Source organism: Podarcis melisellensis, assembly GCF_964234715.1.
Source record: "Podarcis melisellensis genome assembly, chromosome: 2".
In the NCBI taxonomy this organism is placed as follows: Eukaryota; Metazoa; Chordata; class Lepidosauria; order Squamata; family Lacertidae; genus Podarcis; species Podarcis melisellensis.
Genome location: NC_138529.1, coordinates 30,672,603 through 30,700,195, shown reverse-complemented (window position 1 = coordinate 30,700,195; position 27,593 = coordinate 30,672,603). Strand labels below are relative to the sequence as shown.

At 46.1% G+C, this 27,593-nt stretch overlaps 2 protein-coding genes across 9 annotated transcripts; one reads left to right on the top strand and one right to left on the bottom strand.

The window, feature by feature from the left end:
- Positions 1-627: 627 nt before the first annotated feature.
- LRRC45 (leucine rich repeat containing 45) lies at positions 628-18,931 on the bottom strand. Of its 5 annotated transcripts, none has more exons than XM_081899679.1 (18): positions 18,795-18,931; positions 14,737-15,049; positions 13,225-13,286; positions 12,255-12,325; positions 11,738-11,916; positions 10,396-10,524; positions 9,540-9,652; positions 8,401-8,459; positions 7,779-7,856; positions 6,501-6,636; positions 5,984-6,061; positions 5,679-5,790; positions 5,482-5,552; positions 4,692-4,784; positions 4,350-4,442; positions 3,515-3,688; positions 2,282-2,429; positions 628-1,522 (listed from the first exon to the last, which is right to left on the bottom strand). In XM_081899679.1, the coding sequence occupies exons 2-18, from the start codon at positions 14,972-14,974 to the stop codon at positions 1,326-1,328; spliced, it is 2,031 nt and encodes a 676-aa protein (XP_081755805.1). In that variant the 5' UTR covers positions 14,975-15,049; positions 18,795-18,931; the 3' UTR covers positions 628-1,325. The 5 variants fall into 5 exon arrangements, with proteins under 5 accessions (XP_081755805.1, XP_081755807.1, XP_081755809.1 ...); XM_081899681.1 differs by having other exon boundaries at positions 18,648-18,796; XM_081899683.1 differs by lacking the exon at positions 18,795-18,931 and adding an exon at positions 15,250-15,270.
- A 17-nt stretch (positions 18,932-18,948) lies between these two features.
- On the top strand, positions 18,949-27,111 carry CENPX (centromere protein X). 4 transcript variants are annotated; one of them, XM_081899967.1, is made up of 5 exons: positions 18,949-19,072; positions 24,906-24,957; positions 25,131-25,184; positions 26,073-26,161; positions 26,360-27,111. In XM_081899967.1, the coding sequence occupies exons 1-5, from the start codon at positions 19,034-19,036 to the stop codon at positions 26,372-26,374; spliced, it is 249 nt and encodes an 82-aa protein (XP_081756093.1). In that variant the 5' UTR covers positions 18,949-19,033; the 3' UTR covers positions 26,375-27,111. The 4 variants fall into 4 exon arrangements, with proteins under 4 accessions (XP_081756093.1, XP_081756091.1, XP_081756094.1 ...); XM_081899965.1 differs by having other exon boundaries at positions 26,031-26,161; XM_081899968.1 differs by lacking the exon at positions 18,949-19,072 and adding an exon at positions 19,087-19,223.
- Positions 27,112-27,593: the final 482 nt, after the last annotated feature.

The window sequence follows — 27,593 nt, the reverse complement described above, 5'->3', positions numbered from 1 at the left end:
GTAGACATACATGGGTCTTGTCTGCATGGCACAGGAAGCCAAACCGTTGCATAGTGAGAGATGGCAAGAGTGTGTAGCTCTTGGAGAGGAGCTCCCAGTTGCTGTATTCCTCCCTGGTGCTTTTAGCTGCTGTGCTGAGCTAAGCCAAGATGTGTCATCTGAACCGGGGGCTTGTGGTTAAGTAGCCTCATCACTAACCACAGTTCAGACGATATGCTAAACCAAACATTAGCTGAGCTCAGTGCAGTTTGGCAACATAAAGGACAAGGGAGAAGTAAAGTGGCTAAAAGCTTTTCCCCGGGGAGACTGCATGGTCTCACTAAGCTAAGGTTTGGCTTAGCGCGTCTTGTGAACCAGGCCATTGTCAAATTATACATAAGCAACAGCGTCACAGTTATATGTGAAAAGACACATAAAATGAACACTGGTCTGTGCACAAACCGGCCCTTGAACTGGAGCAAAAGTAGAAACATTTCATTTTTATCCTGCCTTTAAAGCTAGAATAATAAATGAACACCAAGCTTGCCACTCCCATGAAAGGAACACAGCAAATTTGCCCCATCCTTGCCCCATTAGGTCACTCAAGCCTGTACCACTTTCAGGCCAAGGAAATAATGCACCGGCAGCTAGAGGTTCGCTCACTGTAATGATCACTTTCGAAAGTTGCAACAAGAGAGCCCCTCCCAAGCGTGGAAGGCAAATTATACGGTCTGTGGAAGGAGCTGATGGATGCAGACCAGGCTATACAAAGCAATTCCTGTCCCAACCTTCTCCATGAAATAGAATTTCCCCCATGTCTGCATCAGTAGTCCCTGCGCAGGTGAAAGTCTGGCGTGGGAAATACCTACATGATCTGGGGTATCTGAGAAATTGGTGCTTTCACTTGTTCCTGATACAGTAGGACAGTTGACCACATTGCGGCTGGGAGGGGGCCTTTACTTCAGGTCATGCCACTGAGGTAACGTGCATCAGACCAAAGGCTGAGGCTAATGCCCATCACGTAGGGAGACATTGTATTTCCTGCCCGTGCGACCAGACCGTTCTGTGGTCTCACAAACTGGAATGGATGGCTTTGCCTTGGAGACTTCCTCACAGTTTGAAGGTTTAAAAACAAGACTTGGCTTTGGTGCAGACCATTAAAATAGTTCCTAAGGCAACGGCAAACACTCCAATGATACCTCAGGCCCAGCCTCAGGTAAGCTGACGCAATGCAGTCTCTCTTGCAGGATCTTCTAGCGACATCAGGAAGATGGACTCCATGATACTCCACAACCTGTCCACAGTAATAATTGAGACTCCCTTCCTTGAAGCCAGGATCCTCATGCTCACTTCTTGGGGCTCTGAGTGCTTCGCGGGGAGCCCTGCACGTAAGACATGATGGCATTCTGAAGAAAGCTGACTCGCTGGGCTTCCTCCTCCCTCATCCTGGAGATCTCTGCCTCACGAACCCGCAGCTTCTCCAGTAGGCTTGAGACTTCGCCCTCTTTGTCCAGTAGCGCCTCCCGGTGGTTGCTGGACAGAACTACATAAAGAGGAACAAAGCATCAGCACACCAAGACCTCTGTGGTCCTCAGGATTCTGGAAATGCTCTTGGGGCCGGGCTAAGCTTTACACAGGAGTGGCAGAAAACCAGAAAGCCCCCATTGCCCATACGATCTCTGCTGGTGGAGAAATCTAGGTTTCTTCTTTGAATGTAAACCCCCTAGAATGACAAAATGGGCAAACCTGTGACAAGTCACTCCCCCAGCTCCAAAGATGCTACTGAACAAGAGCTACAATTGCACTGCTGTTTGGGGAGTTGGCATCTGGGATACCTGGGAGGCAGAAATAAGAAGGGGCGCCCCAATCTTCTCAATCCCGTGGGCTGGATGTGACTTTGTCTCCAGCTGGTAGACTGCAAAGGTCCCACCTTTACACCTCTTGCTCATGTACGAGCCACTTAATCTTCTACTCCTGCCCTGCATCCAATGCTTCTATTTCTCTTTATGTGTTCCTCTCAGTTTGAGAGAGGCTGCCACATGGATTCCAGACAGCCCTCTCATTTCCTCCTCCTTTGCTGGGACTCTCTGTCAGCCATCTCTGCCTCCTTCAGTCCCAAATCTGCCAGCAAGAGGGAAGCAGGATGCAAAAGGTCCCATTTGTCAGACCCAGCTCCAAGGCATCAAAGGATGCAATAAGAGTACTTGGTGGAGTTAGAAATAGATCGCCTTGGTCTCACAGGCATGGCATACCACCCTGTTTCTTGCAGCTTCTGGGGAAGCAGAGACACACCATTCCCTACCTTTCAGCTGTCGCTCCAGGGCTGCAATCTTCTCCCGCAGCCCTTCCTGTGCCGTCCTCTCGGCCTCAAGGTGTCCTATCTGCTCCTGCAGCCCTACTCGCACTTTGTTGATCTCAGTTACCTTCTCCTGTTCCTTGCTGCTCAACTCCTGCCATCCGAAATACAGACGACAAAGCAAGTCAAGAGGCCTGCAGGCTAAGTATGAACCATTTTAAAAGCTCAGAGGAGATGCCCATCCCATCCCTTCCCTGTACAGTGGTACCTTGGGTTAAATACTTAATTGGTTCTGAAGGTCTGTTCTTAACCTCAAACTGTTCTTAACCTGTAGCACCACTTTAGCTAATGGGGCCTCCCACTGCCACCGCACCGCTGCTGCACAATTCCTGTTCTCATCCTGAAGCAAAGTTCTTAATCTGAGGTACTATTTCTGGGTTAGCGGAGTCTGTAACCTGAAGTGTCTGTAACCTGAAGCGTATGTAACCCGAGGTAATCTACCATGTCTTACAGACACCCAATTCTACACCAATTCAATACTTCAGTCAGTAGAAATTGCATGTGTTTGAAAATTTAATTTTAGGTTTTCTGGCAGTGAAGGATGCCCTACCCGTTTTCTCCGCTTTATTTATTTATTTATTTATTTATTTATTTTTATTATTATTATTATTATTATTATTATTATTATTATTATTGCTGCTTAGGTAATTTACCGTATTTTTCACTCCATAGGGTGCACCAGACCATAGGGCGCACTTAGTTTTTAGGGGGGAAATAAAGAAAAAAAAATATTTCCCCCTTCCCAGCCCCAAAGAGCAAAGAAGCCAAGACAGCCACCAGGATCCATTCCGCTGGCTGTCTTGGCTTCCTCTTTAGCCACGCACAACCTCTCCAGCCGGGAGAGGCTGTGTGCAGCTTCATTTTTAGCCGTGGGGCTGGGTCGGGGGAAGCCCGAGCTTCCCCCGACCCCAGAACAGGTCCGGGAGCGGAGGCAAGGTTGTGCAGCTGGGGGAGCGCTCTGAAGGCTTGCGGATAGCTGCCCAAAGCCTGGGGTGCACAGCGCTTGCGGATAGCTGCCCCTCTCGCTCTCCAGGCTTCAGCGAAAGCCTGCATTGCTCCATAGGACGCACACACATTTCCCCTTCATTTTTGGATGGGGAAAAAATGCGTCCTATAGTGCGAAAAATACGGTACATACCACTTAGCCACCATGGCCTCCAAACCACACTCTCCATTCACCTGCTGAAGTTCTTCCACCCGCCTCTTGAGCCCTTCCACTTGTAGGCTCAGGTGGCCCTCCCTAGACTGGGCCTCAGCCACTGCTTGCTTCTGCTGCAGGCAGTAATTCTGAGCCTCGTCGCGGGACTGCATCATCAGCTGCAGCTTCTCCTTCAGGTGCTCCTGTCGCTGTTGCTGCAAAGCCCAAAAGGGGGTGGGAAAGCAACTGCTTGAAATTCTATATATAACACCGGCATGCACTAATTAGGGCCGTCTTCCAATTAAGGAAAACCTCCACCCATTATTGGTGCAAATTTTAATCCTTTAGTTATTCGACTGAAATTGCACACAACTTTTGAAAAAGCCATAGTTGTGAAGCAAAAGGCATAGATTGTGGGCTCACGTTAGCCGTGTGCGTGTGTTTGAGAAAGGGGAATTCCTATTTCTAAGACCTGCAGTTTTGGGAAGTAGCAATACAATGCGCTGTTGAATTCGCTTCCAAGTGTGCAGTTCTGCAACATATATTTTGCTGTTCTGCAGAGGCAAGAAAACATGAAGCTGCCATGGAAAATGCCAACACTCCCCCACTGCTCCAAAATGGTTATTCCCCCCTCTCTCAAAGTGGTTTCACACCCTGATGCTATGACATGGAGAGTTTCCCGGCCCTGTTTCCACATCACTGGGTGCCACTCGTGTGGCTGTTGAAACACAGTGATGTGATATGATGTAGGCGGTACAACACATTATAGATGGAATGGGGACAAGTCAAGTGGTTTGCTGCTGTTGCAGCTTCTGCAACCACCCCCATTGTTTCTTATAACATGTAGCTCCACCCCCAGCATCCAGCCGCGCTCACCTCTTCCAACCTGGCTTGGTTCTTGGCTTTGATGAGCTCTTCCTCAATCTGGCCTCGCTCTACAAGGGCAGCAGCTTTCACTCGGCTCAATTCCTAGTTACAAAAGCAAAAAAAAGGGCATTACGTGACAACTTTGGGTTGTTAAGAATCTCGACGTCACTTCGGCCTTCCGGAGTGTTCTCATCCAACAGGTTGCATTTGGATTCAAGATCCTAGAGGAGGTCGAAAAACAACAGAGGATAGGGACTGGGTATGTTTTTCACGCAAAGGTTGGCTATGGCAGTAAGCAGCTTATGGCTGGGACTTCGTACCCTGTGGCGGATCTGCTGCCGCTCCACTCACCTCCTCAAGCCCTATGCGGATGGCTTCCAGTCTCTGGATGCGCTCCTGCAGGGACCGCTCACTTGCCTCCATGTGATGGCTCAGGTGATCTACCTGCATTATGAATGGCACAAAGGAAGGGGGTACATAACAGCATCTGAGCACCATCTAGTGTAACCCCTTCAGCAAATGGGGACCTTCTCATTCTCAGCTCAGAAAGGGATGTTGGGCTCCACTCCGTCCCAAATGGTTTGGGAGCAAAGCCTTCCTTTCAATATAGATACATGAATGAACTGACCTCCTGATAAGAAATGAGGACTGATTCAGACTATGGAGCTTCTGCTTAGAGTCAGTCTAATGCAGCAAGCCATACAGGCTAATTGGGAGATCTCTCAAGGGGAAATGTATTTCCCCTGCCCCAGACTCTTGGGAAGTAAGATCTGAAATGTGAAAGCATCCAGTCCTTTGTATGGAGAAGAGGGAAATGGAGATTGCAATCGGGGAATTCCCCCCAAAAGAGAACAAAAGGCCTTTCCACCCCCCACTTCGCCCTGGGGGCACCCCCCTTCCTTTTCTCTTCATTCAGTCATGTGAAATGGGAAAGGGACTGAAACCTCCTGTAGGAAAAACTCTGCGACCCTACATCCTATGCAGCAAGATGCTAAATGAAGGAATTAAATTTTCACCCGAGACAGAAAGTTAGCTTGAGTCAGCTCTGCCTCCTTAAGAAGGGATCTGTGTTTGCCTTCTTATCATGCCCCCCCCTCTCCCCAGGGACGCTGCTGAGGGACTTGGCCGCCCTCAACCTCACCTCCTTCAGCCGAAGGGACTCTGCATCTTCCAGGACCTGCTTGAACCTCTTCTTCTCCATGTCCAAACGCTCTGAGGATAAGCAGGGAGAACTACAATGAGGTGCCAGCTGCTTGATCCTTCACCGATTCACCTCTTCTGTGGAATCCAGACTGCATCTTACATTCAACAGCTCCAGACTCCCCAAATCCTGCTCACCTTCAGCCTGTACAGCCCGCAGCTTCATTTCTGCAGTTGTGTGGGTCAGGTCCTCCTTCACCTGGAAGAGCTGCTCCTGCTGTGCTTTGCACCTTCTTTCCAGGTCGCTCACCTAGAAGGAAGCCACTCTCATGATACCCAGGCAAGCCCAGTCTCTGCACCCTGGACTGCTGGGACAAGGGTGAGAGGCAGGAGCCTGGGGGCAGGAAAAGGAGAATATGGGCTGTCAGGAGTTCCTGGGGTGTGTGTCTGTGTGTGTGACTCAGGCAAGCTACCCATTGCAGATACTCAAGCCATTCTCTTACCTGATTCTTGAGCAGGAGGTTTTTCTCATGGGCTGCTGAAAGTTCTCGCTGAAGTGTTGCCTCTCGATTAGCAGATGCCTACAAAGGCAGGCAGTGGCAACTATCAGTTCTTCTTCCCCTACTTTTCTTCCATCCTCCTCACATACACCCTATGTAGCACTGCTTCCCATACCACCACATCAGCTCTGGGCACCTTTCCCACTTCTTCCATGCTGAAGAAGAAGAGTTTGGATTTGATATCCCGCTTTCTCACTACCCCAAGGAGTCTCAAAACAGCTAACAATCTCCTTTCCCTTCCTCCCCCACAACAAACACTCTGTGAGGTGAGTGGGGCTGAGAGACTTCAGAGAAGTGTGACTAGCCCATGGTCACCCAGCAGCTGTATGTTGAGGAGCAGAGATGCGGACCCAGTTCCCCAGATTACGAGACTACCGCTCTTAACCACTACACCACACTGGCCACCTGCCACTTTCTCAGCCACAGATGGCCCCAGTCTGCCCAGATCATCCCGGCCTACCATTTTGTGTTGCTGCAACTCTTTGGCCTGGCTCTCAACCAGCCTCGCCTGCTCCTGCTTTGCCGTACTCAGCAGCTCTCCTAGGTTGCACACCTTCTGCTCGGACAAAGCCAAAGCGGCCTCCGTCATTTGGAGTCTGCAAGGCAGGAAGTGTCACGTGAGATTAGGGACATGCAGCAAAGCAAACACCCGTGTGCTTGTGGCCAGAATCAGATGGTGGAGGAGCCAAATTGTCCTGCATGATCACTTTCAACCTGAAGACCTTTACAGCCACAAAACCTCACGCGCAGAGTAGAGGAGACATTCTCAAGGGGAGTTAACCCAGTATAACAAACTTTCACAGGGTTTTCAGGGACGAGGAATTTGGTGCCCTCCCGATATTTGTTGGACTACAACTCCCATCATCCCTCACCACTGGCCAGGCTAGCTGAGGCTAATGGGAGTTTGTGCCCAACATCAACTGGAAGGCCACATTCTCTCCATGCCTCTGAGAAATATGTACTTAGATCAACATCAACTCTATCATTGATGATAGAGTTGACCCCAGGGTCAACATCAACCATTGTGTGCGAAGGATCAGGATGTGTTTTTGATAGATATTTTAGAAATACAATAAGAATACCAACCTAGTTGAAATATTACCTGTAAGCCACCTTGGTGGAATGTAAATAATTGTGATAACTAAATAAAGAGACAGCATATCCATTTTGGATGCTGGAAAACCATTTCAGCATTCACACAACACAGGTCAAGTCCAATGTATTTCTCCAGGCGTACACGACGACAGTAATCTTCCACCTTTTGAGACTTGGGACCACCTTCTGCCAAGACATGCATTTGGGGACCCACCTCTTAATTTTTAGCTGTATTTCTGCATAGTGGTAGTGTGGTTGGTGTGACTTGGTCTAGATCAAATTGTGATCCAGTAGGGAGTCCCAGTAGCGAAAACAAGAAGGTGTATTAGATGGGTCACACCATCCATTTAAAACTCTCTTAGACCATTTTAACAGTCATGGCTTCCCCCAAAGAATCCTGGGAACTGGTTAAGGGCTCTCTGTGAGGAGTTGCCTAACAGCTCTCAGCAACCCAAACTACACTTCCCATGATTCTTTGGAGGAAGCCATGACTATTAAAGTGGTATAAGAGGGCTTTAATTGGTTGGTGTGGATGTAAATTTAGAATGAGATTCCGCTTGAGCCAGATATCTGGGTGGAAATGAAATCCTGCTTTTTCCAACCCCCTTGCCCAGCAGGTCCCCAAAGAGTTGCTGCTCCTTACTTTGCTTGTAGCGAGTTCAGCACGGAATGTCGCTCCGTCAGGGCCTCTTGCAACTGCCCAATTCGTGTCGCTGATACCCTGCATGGAGGAGAGAGGCAATATCCAGGTATGGGACTATCTGTAAAATAAACTTTGTAGCAAGAGCAGGGAAGGGAGCAGCCAAGTTGTGACAAAAGTACTGGTTAAAATGGGACAAACAGTAACAAGCCGAAGGAAGATTCTTAGAAATCATTTTTTTTTAAAAAAAAACCACAGCATACTTTGTAGCTAGTTCCTATGTGACAGGTAATGCTTTACAAGGGTTCAGCACTTTGAATAACCTGTTTTGATATTTTTGTAAGCTGCCTTTGACTATATGAGGAAAGCCGGGTACAAAAAAAAACACAACCCTTTAAAATAAATAAATAACAGTATTCTGACTGCTAGTCCAGAAGACCTATTAGGGTCAGCACAGATGTCATGGTTGTACCATACAAAGTGAAGCGAAGTAAAATGCTACCATTAGAAATGCTACCATTTCTAATTGGCGTAATGCCTTAGTAGCACCTGAAAACAACACTGAGGAACCAAGGTCTGGACTCAGCCAAGGAGGTAAAAAATCTGCAGCTCACAATCCACTCACCTACTGCTGTGGTTCATCACCTCTCGCTGCTTGTCAATGGTGTCCATCATATCCAGGTACTGGAAATCACATATGTATAAAATCAGTAACCTGAGTTTGAAATTCAAGCAGCAGGCAGGCCAATGTACTCAAGAGTACTGGGAGAGTCAAACTTTTCTAGCCTCAGGCCACAGCTTTTCTTCCCAGCCCTCCAGTTAACATGTCTATAGATTTTTTAATCCCCCCTTCTACTAATGACCTTTAGGAAATGCACAATGCCTCCTCCCTGCATTTTAACTACACAACAATCCTCTGGAGCAGGTTAAGGTGAGAGGTAGCGTGGCCTAAACTCATCCAATTAGCTTTATGGATTGAACCTGAGTTTCCCCAGTCCTAGCCTCAAGCTCTATTCACAAGACCACAAGTCTTTCTTTGTTGTGGGAATGTTATCACTGTAGTCACAAGAGCTGAAGGTAAACACCAAGATGCTGAAGAGCAACAGGTTAGATCCACAGGTGTCTTGTCAGGTATATATAGGAAGACCAAGGATTCATTTAATCAAATGGATTACTTTCAGGGAGTTTAAGGAATTAAGTTTTCTTCGCTGGACTAGTGCAGATGATATTTCTGGGAGGCTGAGAGTTACACAGAGCACTACCCATTTCTCTTGGCTTCAGCAATTCTACCAGGCCACAGGGATCCAGAAAGATGATTTTACAGTAACAATCCTCCCTAGACCAGACCAAACAAACTGGTCGAGGCTTTCTTCAATTTCTAGTATGTTCAAAGTAGTTTGCCATCTGAAGTTGAGAGGGTTCTGTAGATCAGAACGACTTCCTCTGGCAACTTGGGAGGAATCTCAAAGTGAGGTTAGAAATGCAATGCCCTCAAGATCAAGCACCATTACAAATTAACCCTTCCACTCCATAGAGCAGTGTTTCCCAACATTGGGTCTCCAGCTGCTTTTGGACTACAATTCCCATCATCCCTGACCACTGGTCTTGCTAGTTAGGGATGATGGGAGTTGTAGTCCAAAAACAGCTGGAGACCCAAGGTTGGGAAACACTGCCATAGAGAACCTGATTGAATCCATGGATGAAGAAGACAGGACAGCTCCGTAGTACATACCCCCAAAAAACTATCAAGCAAAGCTAACAAACCTGTCTAGAGTTCTTCTCCTTCAAGCTTATCACCTCTTTGCTGAGCACTTGGGTCATGCTCCGACTCTTGCAGAGGATGTTTTGACGTTCTTGGTTGTGTTCCATGGCTTGATCTGGGCCAGAGGGAGAGAGAGAAAGAGCATAAATGAACCTTTTCACCACATATTCTGCTCAGGGTGAGCAGCCAGTGATGTGTAGTCGATAGAACGTTGGACCCAGACCTGGGAGTCTGGGGTTCTAGTCTCTACTCAGTCATGAAACTCAATGGGTGACCTTGGGCCAGTCACTAACTCTCAACCTAATCTACCTTACAAGGCTGTTGCCACCTTGAGCTCCTTGGGAGAAAAGGGAAGGGGATATAAATGCAATCAATCATATAGGTAAAGGTAAAGGGACCCCTGACCATTAGGTCCAGTTGTGGACAACTCTGGGGTTGCGGCGCCATCTCGCTTTATTGGCTGAGGGAGCCAGCGTACAGCTTCCTATGACCAATAAGGTCAGTTTTGTCCCAGAGTCACAAATGTGAAATCCAACAATTGTTGTTAGTATGTTCCCTGTGCGTCTGGCATCAAAGAGCATTGCTGGAGTAAACCAAACACTCTGTTTTCAACAGGGGCCTACCAGTTACCTCTGAGACGCCCATAATATAAACTTAAAAAACCCAGCAAATGTGCTGTCCTCCCTCCCAGCCCAGGATGTACTGTCAACTTCAAAGAACTGCGAGCTTGTCTGAAAATCTTCTTTGGTCTCAGGCTGGATGTTGACCTCTTGTACAGGACCGTTGGGTACAGGGCAGCCCGCTGCAACAGCTGAATGTAGAACTCTAAGCACGTAAAGGGTTGGCACAGCTGCTCACCCACAGCCTTCAGGATGTCACTGGGTACATTGTTCCCAGCCAATTCCAGTTGTCGTAGTGCCCGGTTGCTATGCAGGCAATTCAGGAGTGCACGGCCCCCCAAGAGCCCAATGTTATTCCAGCGCAGATCTAAGTAAGAAGAAAAGCACCACACATGACCACCAGTTAAACACAAGCTCTCGCTTTCCCAAGTTTTCACACACCAGCAGCTGAAACTAGGCCACTTTGGGCAGGGGGGGATGTTACCTATAACTGCAATTCATCGAGGGTCCAGTGAAAAGGGCTGGGAGGCTAATTTCTGGTGGCATTCCCCTTCATGTCCTTTTTTTTGCACTAGGGAGATAAATGCTTGCTGAACTGCTGCAAAGTTTAGCAAAGGAACAGATCCATACTTTATTATATACGTGTGTGAAACGAACAGTATAATTCTATGCATAATTAGAGGTGCTTAAGCCCATTAATTACTATGGGTTTACATGTGCACCAAATTAAGCACAGGGCTCAACTTGAAAATGCTTATGTAAGGATACTTTGCAGGCTAGCGAGACTTTGCGTTTGTGTGTGTGTGTGTGTGTGTAGAGTTTTAAGTATTTTGCCATGCGTTGCTTCAGGTGCCAGCCAGGCAGCCAATAAAGCTCAATGGCTGAAGGCCTCATGCCAAAAGGCACAGAACAGGCCACTAAGGCCGTGTCTGCACCTGTACAGTTCTAAGCTTCCCTTGCCCTGGCTTGGTTGGTCAAGAGTGGGCAAATTTATATCTTTCTGAACAGAGTATCAAAATCTGCAAAGTGAGATGCCCAGCTGCCTCAGCACCACCTCCAATTCTGCGGATGCTGCTCGGTAGTATCTGGTGGCTGCAGTGCAGGAGTCAAACGGTCCCAGGGTGAAAGTGTGTCACTGTGCAGACAGGGGTTGGACACATCCATGCAATGCCCTGCAGATACCTTCAGAAGTAGGCAGAGTCCAAGGCTCAAGCCAGGAGAGCAGTCATCGCTTCCCTGAAAAAGGAACTGGGCTGACAAGAAGGGGAAGATGCTTCACTGCTTAGAGCAGTGGTTCTCAAAGGCTGTGGCACCCCCCACTGATGTAGCCGGGCAGGGAAGATTCAAGGACCATCAAAGGAAGATTTAAACATTTCAGTGTGGTATAATATAGTGTCAACATAATATATTTTTATTTCTAGACTATGGATATGTATCTTTTTAAAATGAGAGCAAGAGCATCAAGTAATACCAAGGACAATCCTAGCTGTGTTTTCCAATGTATTGCTGATCGATTTGGTGTGGCATGAGTATATTTTTATTCTGAAAGTGTGGCCCAGAGAAGTAAATCTGAGTCTTACCAAGTTCCCGAAGACTGGAATTGGCTTTCAGCGCCATGGACAGCTCTCCTGCCCCCTGGTGGTTGATCTGGTTATTGCGCAGATCCAGGTACTGGATGTGACCATTGGCGCCAAGGCCCTCGCAGAAAATGGCAAAGCTTTCTTCCCACACACCCAAGTTGTTCCATTCCAAAGTGAGGCTGGAGTTGGGAGCGGGGAAGAGTCAAAAAGAAAGGCAGAGAGACCACATTAGGCAAGAGACGTAACAGCATAGCTAAGACTGGGCCATACACCAAGCAAGGAGCCTTTAATTTTCCTCGCACTCAGTACCAATTTTATGAGGTAATATTGTGTGACAATCAATAATTTTGTAGAGACAAGAAAGAACGCACCCAGTCTTTTCAGTTTCGCTGAGCAACAGCAGGAGAAGCTGCTCCTAGTCAGATTTCGAAGAACTTGATGTGATACATGCACACAGTGCACTCCCAGAAAGGTCCAAAAGGAGCAAATGTACCCCAAAATCCCTGTAGCTGCTCACCTCTGGATTGTCTTGTTCTGCCTGAGCAGTTTCCCCAGAGCCTCTGCTCCCACAGATCGTAGGTTGTTTCCCTGAAACAAACCAAGCCCCAGCAGTTAACAGGATAACATATGAGCACGGCAGGGTCAGACCAAAGGCCCACTTAGTCTGTTATCCTGTTCTCAGATGCTTGTGGGAAGCCCTTAAGCAAGCCAGCAGCACAATGGCCCTCTCCCACTCATGGTCCCCATTAAATGGAATTCAGCTGCTTGCTTTGCCTCGTCGACAGGTACAAGTACATCTACACTACACTGCTTTAAAATAACTTTTTGTACCATGGCTTTGCCCAAGGACTCTTGGGAGTTAGAAACTTGTAAAGATGTGGTGACTAGCACTTGTTGTTGTGACTAGCGCTTGACAACAGTTCACATTCAGTGTTAAAGTTGATTTTCATTCAGTTGATTTTCATTATCAACTATTATTTTTATGATTCTGCTATTGAACATCAGTTTGTGTTATTTGAACTGAAAAGCAGGGTGAAATTTAGTAAGTACGTAAATAGACTCCAAGATTCCTTTGGGCAGAAAGCCATGGCGTTTAAACTGCAAAAAAGAGAGTCTGTACTAGCAACATAGACACACGCTGTTTACATTTGAGGTCTGGGCTAATCATATGCTGCAACTTAAGCAAAATATTTGTGTCTCTTGGCTTGTGGGGGGGCGGTAATGAGGAGCTAGCTATTTCTTATTGGTGCTTTGTTCCACATGTGTTTAGGACTGGGATGCAAAACCATATGCACAGAACCTGTAAGAGTTTAAAGCAATTAACTGGGACTTACGATTCTGAATTCCTGCCTTTACATTTAAAACTGTACCTCTGCAACCGTGAAGAAGAGGAATTCAGCCTTTAAAAATAGCTGGGATTCTCAAAATTCCAAAGTTGCATTGTAGTCATTTCTGGACCCCACTACTTGGAAGTGGAACCGACTCACCTTCAGATCCAAGGATTTCACAACAGTGTTGGAACAAAGTCCATGAAGTAGTAGCTTAGCCCCTGTAAGGGAAAAAGGAAAGAGCAGTTAATTCCTTTTTGTACTGAAGGTCTGGCCTCTCAACCCCTGGGTATGAGCAGCAAGAGTCAGCAGGTACGTATTTGTTTCAGTCAGGGAAGCTCTGTAGTCAGCAACTTCTTGCTATGATTCTAACACAGGAGTGGCCAAACAGATGCCTCTATATGCTGTGGACAATTTCCATCAGCCTCAGCCAGTATGGCCAACGGTCACGGACGATGGATGAGTTGTAGTCCAAAATTTCTAGAACACACTATGTTGGCTATCCCTGCTCTAATGGGTGCCAAAAGGTCTTCCTCTGGGATTATGTGTTGCCTAACACTCTAGCCTGGAAAAGCTGTTTCAAAGGGGAGGCATAACTCATTTAAAGCACCATCTTATGCATGTTGTGAGCCATCAGGCCCAATCCAAAGCTTTGCTACTGGCTCTAGGCTCAAGTACTTAATGGAATGCCCACACTAAATGGACCCACACTTGGAGGTCTGCAGGGGAGAGGTGTCTCGGGGAGGGGGGGGGAGAAGCCTTGAGAGGCAGATAAAGTGCTACATTTGACCCCTGGATGTTTCCCATCCATATTGTAGAAGGCAGTCCCAAAGGGCACACCTTCTCTCAAAAAAAGAAAAATGGGGCAATTCTAGAGAGGCCATTGGCCTTCTCTAATTGCCTTACAGCTCCTGTTATTTTACCTGAATACTTTAAGGCAGTCTCCCTCAAGCTTGTGCCTTCTGAATGTTTTGGACTACGACTTTCATCAGCACCAGCCCATATGACCAGCGATCAGGGAGTGCAACAAGTGCATCTGGAGGGCAACAAGCTTTTCACCCATGTTTTAGGGTTAGGAATAAGCCTGTATTCTCAGAATGCTGTATTCTGCCCCCACTGCCAATTATTACATAGTGCAATCACAGAAATTGCAGTGTATGCCTGGCCCTGTGTAAGAGGCTCTGTTAACAACATGTTATTTGGGAACTGGGAAAATTCTGTTTCAGTGTAATATTTTCTGGGGTTTAGTCTGTTAAATGCAGTCTTCACATTATGGGGAAAAAACGCCCCAGCCTGGGTGGCTGGTAATTAGCAGGCATGTGGGGTGTGTGTTAACCCTTTCCTCCCCTACTGTGGCACTGAGGAAAATCCACTTTCTGCAAAAAATCAATTTTACATCACTTCACACATCATTGTTTGGCTCTTGATGGGATTTCAAATGCACCCCTCATAGAGGCATCATGGTTCTGAATAGTGACCAAATCCCCTTACGGCAATTGCCACCAGCAGGTATTCCAAGCCCTTTTATTCCTGGGCCTCCCATGGCACATCAGCAACTGAAGGATGGGTGAGAGGCCATGAGGAAAAGAGGCCACGGACTTTGACTTTTACGGTCTATTCCCAGGAAAGGACAGAAATCAAGAATTGCCTTATGAACAAACAGAGCCCCACCTTCTTCACTCAGCATACAATTGCTCAGCGTGATCTCGGTGAACTGGAGTTCATCTTGCAAGAGCTTGCCCAGGACCCCGCAGGTTTCCACAGAAAGGGTGTGTGTAGCTAAATCCAAGCGGCTTTTCCCTGAGGCTTCCTCCAAGTGCTGCAGGATACTTTCCTGGGGTTCAGCACCGCTCTCCTTGCACAGCCTAACGTAGGACCGTCGGAAGTCATCCATCTCTGTGGCAGGCATCAGTGTCACTCATGCCCCTCCACGTAGATGAGGAATTAAGAGGGGTCCCGGTATGAAATGGCAGCCGAGGGTAGCCTGGGGGACAGCAACAGTCAGATATTACCACCCTGATACATGCTGCTGAGTGCTTTCTCTCAGATAATCATGCTTTTAAGATTTTAAGAAAAACCCACATAAGGGCACTAGGAATGGCACCAGCCTAGCCAACTTTACCCCGAGACAAAGCAGTCAGGTTTCCAAACACTCACTGAGGGTTGCTAGAAATACAGCCTCACCCTTCAACTGCCAGCGCCAGCCTATGTAACCAAGGGAAACGGAGCATGATGGGTAATGTAGTTAAATTCTTCCTCTGCCAAATCCTATTATTTAGGAAGTAAGGCATGCTGGGAGTTGTAGTTTAGCAGTAATATTTGACTTTCTCACGGACATTCCTTCTGCTAAGGAGTTCTGGTTTTAAACACACAGGGTAAACACACATATAATGATGCATATGAAATCAATTAGAATCTGATAAAGTGTTTTAGGTTAAGTTTCTGAAGTAATGAAGGCAACTTAACAAGAACTCGAGTTGGCAGATCAAGCATGTTTAAAAGGACTTGAGAGACCTTCAGTGCCTGTTTTATGGGACAGCCATTCTCTAAAATAAGAGGCACCTGTGGTCTTCGTGTGGTGTAAGAGAACCCTTTAAAAATAAATATCTAGTGTGCCTGTTCTACAAGATTCCTGAACGTGAGAGATTAGCCAGAATCAAAATGCAAGTCTGGCTAGTCTCTCATATTCTGTGGAAATGTAAGATGCTGAAATCTGGGGTGCACATTCTGCAGAATACAGAACTTTGGGAAAACTTGTTTATTTTTGTGTGTGTGTTATCAAATTAATGCATTAATTTAACTGGGAAGAATGAAGCCAGCCTTTCACACAAAGATGCCAAGTTGTTGTCTGCATCCCTGGAGGTTTGCCTTGGAATCACACATGTTTTCTGTGAGAAACTGTTATAGAGATGTGGGGTACAATATGACACTACAGTGTGCCATCAGGGATGAGAATTAGACACTTTATGTTTATGTGAGAACAATCCACTTACTTGTAAATTAGTTCACAGTAACAGTTCAGTCTCAGGATGAGTTCACACATACATGTTAACCACTCAGTGACTGCAGCAAAAATAACCACTATCACATTTCAAGCATTATGTATCACCTCACACTGCCAAGTACAGTTCTTTTGAATGGAGGCAGTTAATTCTTGTGTCTACAAGTCACTGTGTGAAACGTCAAATTACATTGGTTCTGAAATCTGCAGACTTCCCCTGAACAAAACTAGACTCACTTGGCTTTTTAAAAGTTTAAAGGTAAAGGGATCCCTGACCATTAGGTCTAGTCGTGGACAACTCTGGGGTTGTGGCGCTCATCTCTCTTTATTAGCCGAGGGAGCCGGCATACAGCTTCCGGGTCATGTGGCCACCATGACTAAGCTGGTTCTGGCGAACCAGAGCAGTGCACAGAAACGCCGTTTACCTTCCTGCCGGAGCGGTACCTATTTATCTACTTGCACTTCGTGCTTTCGAACTTCTAGGTTGGCAGGAGCAGGGACAAAGCAACGGGAGCCCACCCCGTCACGGGGATTCGAACCTCCGACCTTCTGATCGGCAAGCCCTAGGCTCTGTGGTTTAACCCACAGCGCCACCCACTGTCTTAATTGTAAGAAAAATATGTAAAGCAATAAGAAATTGGTTGAAACGGTTTCATATATGTATTCTTACTTTGCCTCGCCCATTCTCTCCCTACACTTTCCCTTCAACACTGTCTTGCAGTTTTAAAAAACTTGTTGTGAATATACTAATTGTATACATTCACCCACACTTTCATACCCATTCATGCCTCAGTAGACAAAAAAAAAGAGAAAATCAAATAAACAGAAGAGTAGGATAGAGGAAAAAGAGAAGTGAAAGTTCTGATCAGTGTGGATTTCAAATTTAAAAGGCTGAATCAGCAGCAGATTCTGCATACATCAGATTCTATTTGAAAGTTTTACTAAAGGAAGAATTGCTGCTCTCTATTGAAAGCATGGAGACAGGGAAGCCGTTAGGAAGACGAGAATAGTTGCTGAATTGTGGGAAGAGGTGGCAAAGTGTATCAACTAGTCAGATCCACACTATACATTAAAAGCACATGACTCCCCTCCCCCCCAATCATCCTGGGAGGAACTGTAGTGCTCCTCACCAAACTAAAGGCCTCACTTCACATTCCCTTTGAGTGTTTTTGGCTGGTTGGAATATGTCATTGAACTCTGATAATGATTCCTACTAGTCTGGATGGAGAATAATAGGGGTATTTGTGTGTGTGTGTGTAGAAAATAGCCCACTGTACAAAATAACATTTATATTCATTGCTCTGTCTGCATTTGCCTCTGGCCCCAGCCAACACTGGCTGGGAAAGTTGCCCCTAGGGAAAGCTAGACCTTGCCTGGCCTAGTGGAATTTAGAGAAAGTGTATGCCATCACATTTCCTTGCTCTGTACCCACTATTTGTTGTTTCTCAGCCCGTCAGCTGTGTCCATGCTAAGGAAGGTTTTGACTAAAATTACCCTGAGAAATAAAACAACTTTATTTGTGTATTTTCTAGTGCCCATCATACAGTTGGCACGAAGTTATTAAGAGATGGTGACAATAGTTGTATAGAAGCATTTTAGTACTATTTCAGTGTCAGTAGCTCCAGTGCCTAGTATGCGGACTTAAAGCTTGGTCCTAGCCAAGTTTACTCAGAGGTAAGATGCATTAAGAGGGACACGGGTGGCGCTGTGGGTAAAAGCCTCAGCGCCTAGGGCTTGCCGATCGAAAGGTCGGTGGTTCGAATCCCCACGGCGGGGTGCGCTCCCGTTGCTCGGTCCCAGCGCCTGCCAACCTAGCAGTTCGAAAGCACCCTTGGGTGCAAGTAGATAAATAGGGACCGCTTTCTAGCGGGAAGGTAAACGGCGTTTCCGTGTGCAGCTCTGGCTCGCCAGAGCAGCGATGTCACACTGGCCACGTGACCCGGAAGTGTCTTCGGACAGCGCTGGCCCCTGGCCTCTTGAGTGAGATGGGCGCACAACCCCAGAGTCTGGCAAGACTGGCCCGTACGGGCAGGGGTACCTTTACCTTTACCTTTAAGATGCATTAAATTCAATCAGACTTTCAATGACTTAAGTTATCTTAGGAAGGCAGCCTAACGGCCCCGCCCTAAACCTTTTGGATACAGAACTACTTCCAGGGAGCTAAGCAACCTCAGGAAGTGCAACTGTGTGATCCAGTCCTATAAATGTTTACTTAGTAAATCCCACCGAATTCGGTGTGACTAAGTCGCAGTCTTTGATTGCACAAATGTACAAGAGAGGAAGTCCTACTGAACTTAATGGGACGTAATTATTTTTTTTAAAAGTAATTCCTACTGATATAAATTTAATTCCAAGTAAAGGCTTTAGAATTATGATCCTGTAGGGCTGGCGGAAAATGCATTTGCAATCTATCCTACTAGCTACTAGTTTATTCTGAACATGGTTACTACGAGCAGTAGAGATGTGAGCAGAATCAGCTATGGCAGTGGAGCACAGGAGCAGGCGCACGTGGCAATGAGGGCAAAAATACCATTTCCACTACCAAATGAGCAAGAAAACCACCCTTCCTGTTTGAACTTACTCGAGCTGCGGCTCTTACACCGCCTATTTTCTCCCTCTTATATCGCTTTGCCTTCAGATCCTGGCCTACCCCCAGGTCCCCAGGCCGGGCTCCACCGCCCCTGCAAAACAAGGCTTCCCGTTCAGGTCTCTACCTTGGATTACTTACTGAGTCAAGAGAGCACAACGCAAGAGATGGAGGGAAGAGTCAACTACAACTCCCACAATTCTCGGCCAAGGAGGCCTCTTCTGCCACCGGAAGTGGGATGAAATCGCGAGCCGGAGCCGACTTCAGACCGACTACATCTTCCAGCATGCATTGCGCGATGCCTTGAGCCCTCGGGACTTCCGGCGCCGCCTCTGGGCAGTGATTGAGGAGGAGAGTCAAGAGGGCGGGTCCTCTTTGAAATGGAGAAGAGGGAAGAAGGCGCGAAAGGCTTCAAAAAGGTCAGGACGGGGGCGGGGGAGCAGGGAACGGAATTCACATTGGAAAGTGACGGGTGGCGGTTAAAGGGTGTGTGTGAACGGGAGCCCTGAGAGTTCAGAGTTTACAGACACGCGCTAAAATGTTATGGCAGGAACTTGGGAAGGTTTCTGTGTAAGTTGTTTCAGTGGCTTGTCAAGTTCTGCAAATCCTGCTGTGAAGGCTAAAGAGGTTCCCTCAGAGAAGACCTGTGTCTTGGGGGGGCTCTTGGTTTAGACTCCCAGCGTTTCCCAAACTTGGGTCTCCATCTGCTTTTGGACTACAATTCCCACCATCCCTGACTTGCTAGCTAGGGATGATGGGAGTTGTAGTCAAAAAAACCAACAGCACCTGGAGACCCAAGTTTGGGAAACACAGGTTTAGAGGAAGGGTCTTATTTAGTTTTGGGGGCACTAAAGAGTAGTGGATAGATAGAGCAGCTTGGCCAATTCAGGACTGCAAGAGTTGGGCTTAATCTTCTGGAGAATCAGATGATGGGTGCTCAGAAGCTGGGGTGGTTTCCTTAAAGAGTAGGCGTTGGATGTGGAATGGGGTTGGGGAAGGACCAAGGAGGTTCCACTATAAAGTGGTGTTGGGGACAGACATGAATTGGTAGTGTTTAAGCCCTATCCATTGCCCCCCCCTTGCTTGAGGGATTTTTTTGCCCCTGGCGTCTGGATTTGTAAGTTAGCCAGGGCTGCCTACCCACCGTAATATTATGTCTGTCTGCAGGTCATTTTGTAATGGCCTTCATTTGCTATAGAAATCTGGGCTGGGAGTGTGAAAATAATTGTAATAATGGATGTTGTAATAATGGGTAACTTCAGCTGCCTAGGTAAACTCACGTTCAGGCGGTGACAAAGCAAAACATATCTAAATGACTGCGCCATGAAACTGTTGGGGAAGAAAGCAAATAAATGGGAATGACCCTGGAATTACAGAACAATCTAAATCCCCTTCACAACAGGCTGGAGAGGGGGTTGAACTGGCCAGAGGTGTTTCTCTGTCCAGCCCTGCTGCCTGCAGGGAGATACCGGTGTCACGCCACAAGTATGGAGCTCCCCTTCACCCTGTCAGATGTGCTGTTGGATCCCAAGCTTGTCCCAGTGATGCTGTGTTATGACGTCAGGCCTTATTGCTGCACCAGCTGCAGGCTGCTGCTGTGATACACTTACCGTATTTTTTGCTCTGTAAGACTCACCCCCCCCCTAAAAAGTAAGGGGAAATGTGCATCTTATGGAGCGAATGCAGGCTGCGCAGCTATCACAGAAGCCAGAACAGCAAGAGGGATTGCTGCTTTCACTGCACAGCGATCCCTCTTGCTGTTCTGGCTTCTAAGATTCAGAATTTTTTTTCTCTTGTTTTCCTCCTCCAAAAACTAGGTGCGTCTTATAGAGCAAAAAATACGGTACTTCCTTGCTCCAGCACCCCCCGGTGATGGTGGCAGAGCTGTGGATGTAGTGTTGGTCCTACCACTTTGTTCAGCCCCTCCAGGCCACAGTACAGTGGTACCTCGGGTTAAGTACTTAATTTGTTCCAGAGGTCCGTTATTCACCTGAAACTGTTCTTAACCTGAAGCACCACTTTAGCTAATGGGGGCTCCTGCTGCTGCCGCGCCGCCGGAGCAAAATTTCTGTTCTCATCCTGAAGCAAAGTTCTTAACCTGAAGCACTATTTCTGGGTTAGCGGAGTCTGTAACCTGAAGTGTATGTAACCTGAAGCATATGTAACCCAAGGTACCACTGTAGTAGTAGTTAGGACTGTAGCTAGAAACCTGAGTGGTAGCCCAGGACCTGTTGCAAGATGTAAATGATGTTGAACTGATTGGGAAAAGAGACCACGGCCCTATCAAATTAAACCTACAAGAATGTGGAAAGCTGCCCATGAAGTCAAACATGGGCAAACTTAAATTTCAGAAGAGGGGAAAGGAATAGGAAGAGTTAAAATGCTCCCAGACTGGCTTCTGAACTTGGGTCCTTCTGATTGCAAAGCAGGTGTACTACAACCGAACCATAACTTTTGGGAGATCAGAGCAGATGTCTCTCCATTCATCCTGTAATAAGACTGATCCTTATAAGCTGTCCTTTTTGGCCAAAGAATATGGTAAAAATGTTTTAAATGCACTTTCACACTTTCATGGTAAGAGCATAAGGAGAGTCCTGTTAGATCAGACCAAAGGCACATATAATCTAGAACCCTGTTCAAAGTGGCCAACCAAATGCTGATGGGAAGCCCACAAGCAAGACTTGAGTGCAACAGCACTCTCCCAACTTTTGATTCCCAGTAAATGCTATTCAGGCACCTACAGCCTTTGATAGTGAATTTAGTCATGGCTGGTAGTCATGATATCTCCCGTGAATTTGGCTAATCCCCTTCTAAATCCATGTTGGTAGACATCACTACATTTTGTGGGAACAAATTCCATCTGTGATGTGTGAAGAACTCCTTTTTACCTGTCCTGAATCTTCCAATATTCAGTTTCTCTGGATGACTCATGAGTTCAATTAATAGGAAGGAGGGAGAAAAGCTTCTCTCCGTTCATTTTCTCCACATCGCATCATTGTATGCCCCTTTGTCATGCCCTCCCCCCCCAAATACCCCCCCTTTCAAAACTAAGAATCCTCAAATGCAACTTTTCTTCATAAGGTAGTTGATTCAGTCCTTTGATCACACAAGGCAACCAGGATTGTAGCTAGCATTCCACGTGCCATAGCTGTGTAGAATGGCATTATGATACTGGCAGACTTTCAGTCCCTTTCCTACTGACCCTCTTAATGGAATATGCTAAACTGGTGAAGCTCTCCAGAGCACTTCCAGATATATGCAGCAGGTAGCGCTACAGCCTAGTTAATTTTGTGTTTTATTTTCTAGCAGACCCGCATGATAAAATCCGTAAGCTGTTCCTTCTTGTGCAAAGGATTCTTTATATACTAATGTAGATGTTATGCTGAGTTAGGCATGCCCAAACCCTTTGATTTCAAAACATTTAGAGGAAAGATTGTAGTCAGTGGCAAAGCATCTGCTTTGCATGCAATAGGTCCCTAGTTCAGTCCCCAGCTAGGGTCGGAAAAGACCTTTGTCTCAAATCCTGAAGAGCCACTTCCCATCAATGTCAACCAGATGTGGGGAAGCTTTGGTCTCCACACGCTGCTGAACTACAACTCCCATGACCCCTGGCCATTGGTCATGTTTCTGGGAGCTGATGGGAATTGTAGTATGGCAGCATCTGGAGTGTCAAAGGTTCTTCATACCTGGCATAGACAATATTGAGCTAGACAAAGCAATGGTCTGGCTTGCTTTAAGGCATCCCCCTATGTTCCTGACTCTGGTACAGAGTTAAGGCTAAGACAGCTGATTAACCACTTATAAAATGAAATTATCATTAGAAATCCTTTGTAACAGAGTCGGGGGGGGGAGCACTTTTTAAAATCCAGCTTTGGGAATCCTGATTACAGCCATTTCTGCACAGTCCTGCCTAGATCTTATTTGTCATTATTATTATATCTTAACAGCCAGTCCCTCCTAGGGGTGTTGGAAAGGGCTTTCTTAAAATACATTAATCAAGCTAATATTTTCCCATTGGATGAAGAAAGAGTTTGACATTTTAATTAACCCTTCCCAAACCTGTTGTCCTCCAGATGTTTTGGAACCCAACTCACATCAGCCCTGGTGGAAACACCCAATAGGGATTATGGGAATTGTAGTCAGCAACAGCTAGAGAGAATCAGGTTGGGTAATACTGATTTAATCAGGAGTTGAAAAAGATATTCTGAATTCGCTTCCAGAACCAAAAACTTATTTCATAAGTTACTTAAACTACCACAAATAGCAAATAACTTGATCCATTAATCAGCTGTTCCTAAAATTAGGAAGCTTTTGCTGATAGCTTTTACACCGTATTATATAGATGTGATTTTGGTGTCTTTCTAAAACAGAAAAGCAAGATTAAAATGCTTGGAGATAAATTAATAGCAGTCAATATATTTTGCTGGTGCTCTATTCTTTAACTGCTCTGATAGATCACCCTTTTGTCTGACAACTTGTTAATATATTTAGGCATTGTTAATATATCTCTTCAAGTCTCTTTCTCAAGAGTTCCTTCATCCTTTCTCATACTATGTACTCCAAGCACTTAGTCATATTTTGTTGTTCAGTGTTTGTTGGTATCCTGAACAGAATTTTCAAACAAAAGCCTAATAAGTACTGAACCAGTATAATGTTGTTGCCACTGGTGTCTTCCTTATACTGTTTCTGTTAATGCGACACAACTGCATTTTCCTTGAAATATTTTTATATCTTCAGTACACCACAAACATTCTTCACTTGTGGCCTAGCTGCTAAATTTGCTTTTACAAAGATGCAGTTTTCTGGCTCATCTGAAGTGATTCAGGGGACAGTCACTGCAGCTTATGTTAGTACTTACGTTCATACCAGTCCCTTTCTTGAGCAATTCTTCATTCCTAAAACTGTAAGTCACTGTAATGCATAGTTTTTCATGACTCTCATTTTTATACATCTTTCTTCTCTTAGTGTGCAGTGCTACTTTATATACCAGTCCAGAAAGCCAGGCTAAAATTAGTAAATCCCACTTCACAGGATTTGATGTAGTAACACCTCTACCAAGAACTGAAAGTTAACTTAGAGGAAAAGATGGAATAAACATGAAATAAATAAAATAAATCTTTTCTGGGGCTTCCCCAAACCTCCAGAGCAGATTAGTGTAGTGGTGGTTGGGAGAGAGATTATATGTGGAGAACAAGACCCTTTGTGCATGCAGAAGTCCTTGCCCTAAGCTCAGTGATTTTATTGGATGCAACCCTAGTTAATTAATGGGAGGACATCATTTTTTTTATTGGGAAGGTTGTAAGCTAAGGGCATACACCTTATTTCTTTAGGTTATTCTGGTTCTAACAACGCAAGAGCAAATGCTAAAAAGGGCCTTTCCATCTGGCAGTGAATGTCTGTTTTCCTTTTTGAAGGTGCAAGTGAGCAACCTATTCTGAGAAATTCATGTGTGAATTTGGATGTTGTTGACTAGACAACTAAAAATGGTTTAACATGATAAGGCTTCTAATCTCATGCAATTCTACCCAGCCACTGAGCTGGGTTGAAGAGGCTCCTTCTGCATGTCCTACCATCAGTTGAGGTACAATGGATGGGAACGGGAAAAGAGGGCAGTTCTGTTTGGAGCACTCAGGTTGTAGAACTGTCTGTCTAGGAAGAGCCACGTAGCCCCCTTGCTTTTTGGTCTTCTGCCTCAGGTTTAGGACCTTCTTGCTAGCTTTTGGCCCAACTTTAGAGTCTCTTTTCCTTTTTTCATCTCCGGTATGGTTTTCTTGGCTTCTGCTGCTTTTTGAGATTTAGTGTTCTGATTATGTATTGTTTTTACCCTGATGAGAGCCAACTTGGGCACCCTTGTATTCAGAACAGAAAGCCAGAATTAAAAACCCCTATAATAAATAAGATAGCACAAATAAGGCAGTTGGTGGGGAGGAGAATTGTCGCCGATTAATAAAAAAAATTTGGGCCTCAGCAACAGAGAAATGGTGGGTGATGGAGCCAGTTATGTGGTCCCTGCCCAGGGATGGAAGATTGGCATCAATAGTTGTTGCTCTCTTGGTCCCAGAGAATGAGATGCAAAACAGGTAAGGTAATATACTTTATTGGCTGATCTTCTTTTGATGTACTCCTACACCGGCAGAAGTTGATCTCATAAAAGATATTGCTTTACCTATTTTATATCTCTTTGAAATGGAAAGACAGGGAGATTCACTTTTTCTCCATTAACACCCCTTGACTGATTTCCTTTCCATGCAGGAGACCGTGAACAAACTGCTCCAGCTCCACTTCAAAGATGACAAAACACGAGGTAATTGCTTTCCCTTCTGTCTCAATAAGGAGGCCAATTCCTGCTCACAATCTTGCCAAACTTTTCTGTAGAGAGATCATGCCCTGGAATATCAGAGGTAACCATAATTCCTGGGTTGTGGGCAGATAACTGGGCTGAGCACTTCTCATGGTTACTTTCTCCCCTCTTTCCAGTCAGTGGTGATGCTCTGCTGCTCATGGCAGAAATGCTCAAAGTGTTCGTGCGAGGTAAGTTGTAAAGGACTGTGCCTTTTTTCCATAGAATGGCAGTCACAGATGAATGACATAGAAGGACAAAAATTAGTGCAAAAATCGGAAGACTATAAAAACTCTTTATACTTTTAAGGTGTAGCCTCACTGTTCGTTCAGAAGGCAGTACAAGTCAATAGGAGATACTAAAAGGAAGAAAGCAGGACAAGCTAAATCATGGTTCAGCACAAAAACCAAGTCCTGAAGAAAAAAAAGACCCTGATCTTTCTATCAGAAACTAGTAGATTCTTCATGAAACCTTATACTTTAGCTGGGCATTAGAGCTTGATTTTCCAGGCTTGATACAGAATGGGTACAGCTTAAATGCTGAAAGCTTATTTTTAATGATGCTTCCATCAGATATATAAAGCCTAGGACTTTCTCAGCAGTCTTGAGTTCATGATCTGCTGCAGGGGTGGGGAACCTGGGACCCTCCAGATGTTGCAAGACTACATATCCCATCATCTGCAGCCACCGCCTATGCTAACTGTGGCTGATGGGAATTGGAGTTGAGTGGCATCTGGCGGGCCATAGGCTCCCCAACTATGAATGTTTGGAGCCTCAGCAGCTAGGTGGACATGTGCACATTCAGAAGGTAGCACATGCTTTGCTTGGGGTTCATTTGCCTGAACGTTGAGAACAATTTTGGGCAAGGAAAAAGTGCTGAGTGGTGAGAAGTTAACACTTTCTGATCTGAAAGTAGTCCAGTACTAATACTGTGAATTGCAGACTTATTTGTTCCCAAGCAAAGCCCCTCAAAGTAACTTTTTTGTTACTTGACTGATTTCATTCCTCCCTAAAGGCCATTTCTGTTACCCTTCCCAGTACCTACTTGTTGCACCTTGCCTGCTTGTGTGTTTTTTGCAGAGGCAGCCGCACGAGCCGCACGGCAGGCTCAAACGGAGGACCTGACCAGGGTGGATGTGGAGCACGTGGAAAAAGTGCTGCCGCAGCTGGTATGTAACGCACAGCTTGGATTCCTAAATTAACAGGATAAGGATGTGGGCAAAGGCATCTTAATCCCCTTCCTTTGGGGGGGATGTTTGACTGGTTAGTAATATCCTCACTGGACAACTGGAACTCAGGCAAATCAGCCAAACAGTTTGGGGAGAACTCTTTGCTCACAGTAACTTAAAAACGCTTAATGTTTACAGCTTTTGGACTTCTAGAAACCTGATGGGGCAAAGCCCACATTCCTGTGAGAGGGAAGATCGTGGCCTGACCTCTGGAGCAAAGTGGAAGACAGGCTTTGAAATGGAATCTGCCCCGCCGTTATTCTGCTTGCTCGGACGATATTCTCATCACCTCTCTCCTTCCTTGCCGGCGCAGTTGCGGTTGTTTGCTATCTCTCTTTCTGGGCACTCCATGATGGTCAAAGGCTGGCTGCTAAGGGCTGGAATCTTTTCTCTCTCTCCCCCCACCCCTCCCTCTTTGTGATGGGATGCCTGGAGTCAGTGACACCTCACCATCTGAGGCTGCGTCCTAGCCTGCTGCTGTTTCCGATTCACAGCCAGGCAGAGTCTACACTTTCTTTTCCAATGGGAGAAGCAGGTGCCTTCCTGTAGGGGTGTGTGGAAAGAGTGAGTATGCCTGGAAGCGCTCCCCACACCGTGGGCTCTCATCACCTCAGCAGGCATTTAAAGGCCAGCTCCGGGCCTGTCTGCTGTCTGAGTTCTTAAACAGGAGCCGAGCCCCAGGTCTGTGCCAGCATCAGGTACCTGATCTTTATTTTATAAATAAACAGTGCTTGTCCCTCAATCCTTTCCAGCATTCCACTGGGGCCATGACATCAAAGAGTGCTTGGAACCTTTTAACCATTTGATATTCCTCTCAGAAGCTGCTTCCCTCTGCTATAAATTTGTTCTCACAAAGAAACTTCAATAAATCAAAAATAGTCTCCCTCCCTCGCGCGGGGCTCCTTGTTGCAATTAATCATAGAAAGTCAAGTAGCTTCAAAGAGTCGTTTGGCCTCCCCCCCACCCTCTTTGTAGGACGAAAGAAAAACTTTCAAAAAGGGGCAGAATAACAAACAGCATGTGTGAGGATCCCACATCACGCACAGCCCAGCCCCTCTGTGTCAGCGGGGCAGGACGGGAGGGAGAGAAGAGAGCTGTGAAATAGTAAACCGTATACATGGGGGCAGGGCATAGCCTAATGAATCTTTTTTTCTATTGCAAAATAAAGGCTAGGCCTACAGAGGGAGAAGCAATTGCCACTCGAGGTACTGACAGGCTGCAATCCTATACCCACAGATCTGGGCCTACACTCCATTGAACTCAACGGGGCTTACTTCCGAATGGATATAGAGAGGAGTGCGCCAAGAGGCAGAACAAGACCAAGGCAGCAATGATACTGTCAGCTAGTGGTTAGCAGCCATGCTGCCTGATA

Bases quoted from the DNA above. Each gene is read 5' to 3' on its own strand.
- LRRC45 (XM_081899679.1), bottom strand. From the start codon at position 14,974: ATGCCTGCCACAGAGATGGATGACTTCCGACGGTCCTACGTTAGGCTG. The intron at 13,287-14,736 runs GTGGGGCTCTGT...TTTCCCTTACAG, and splicing joins TTGTATGCTGAGTGAAGAAG to GGGCTAAGCTACTACTTCAT. The intron at 5,553-5,678 runs GTGAGCAGGATT...GCTTATCCTCAG, and splicing joins GCGGGCTGTACAGGCTGAAG to AGCGTTTGGACATGGAGAAG.
- CENPX (XM_081899965.1), top strand. From the start codon at position 19,034: ATGGAGAAGAGGGAAGAAGGCGCGAAAGGCTTCAAAAAG. The intron at 19,073-24,905 runs GTCAGGACGGGG...CTTTCCATGCAG, and splicing joins GCGCGAAAGGCTTCAAAAAG to GAGACCGTGAACAAACTGCT. The intron at 25,185-26,030 runs GTAAGTTGTAAA...TACCCTTCCCAG, and splicing joins GCTCAAAGTGTTCGTGCGAG to TACCTACTTGTTGCACCTTG.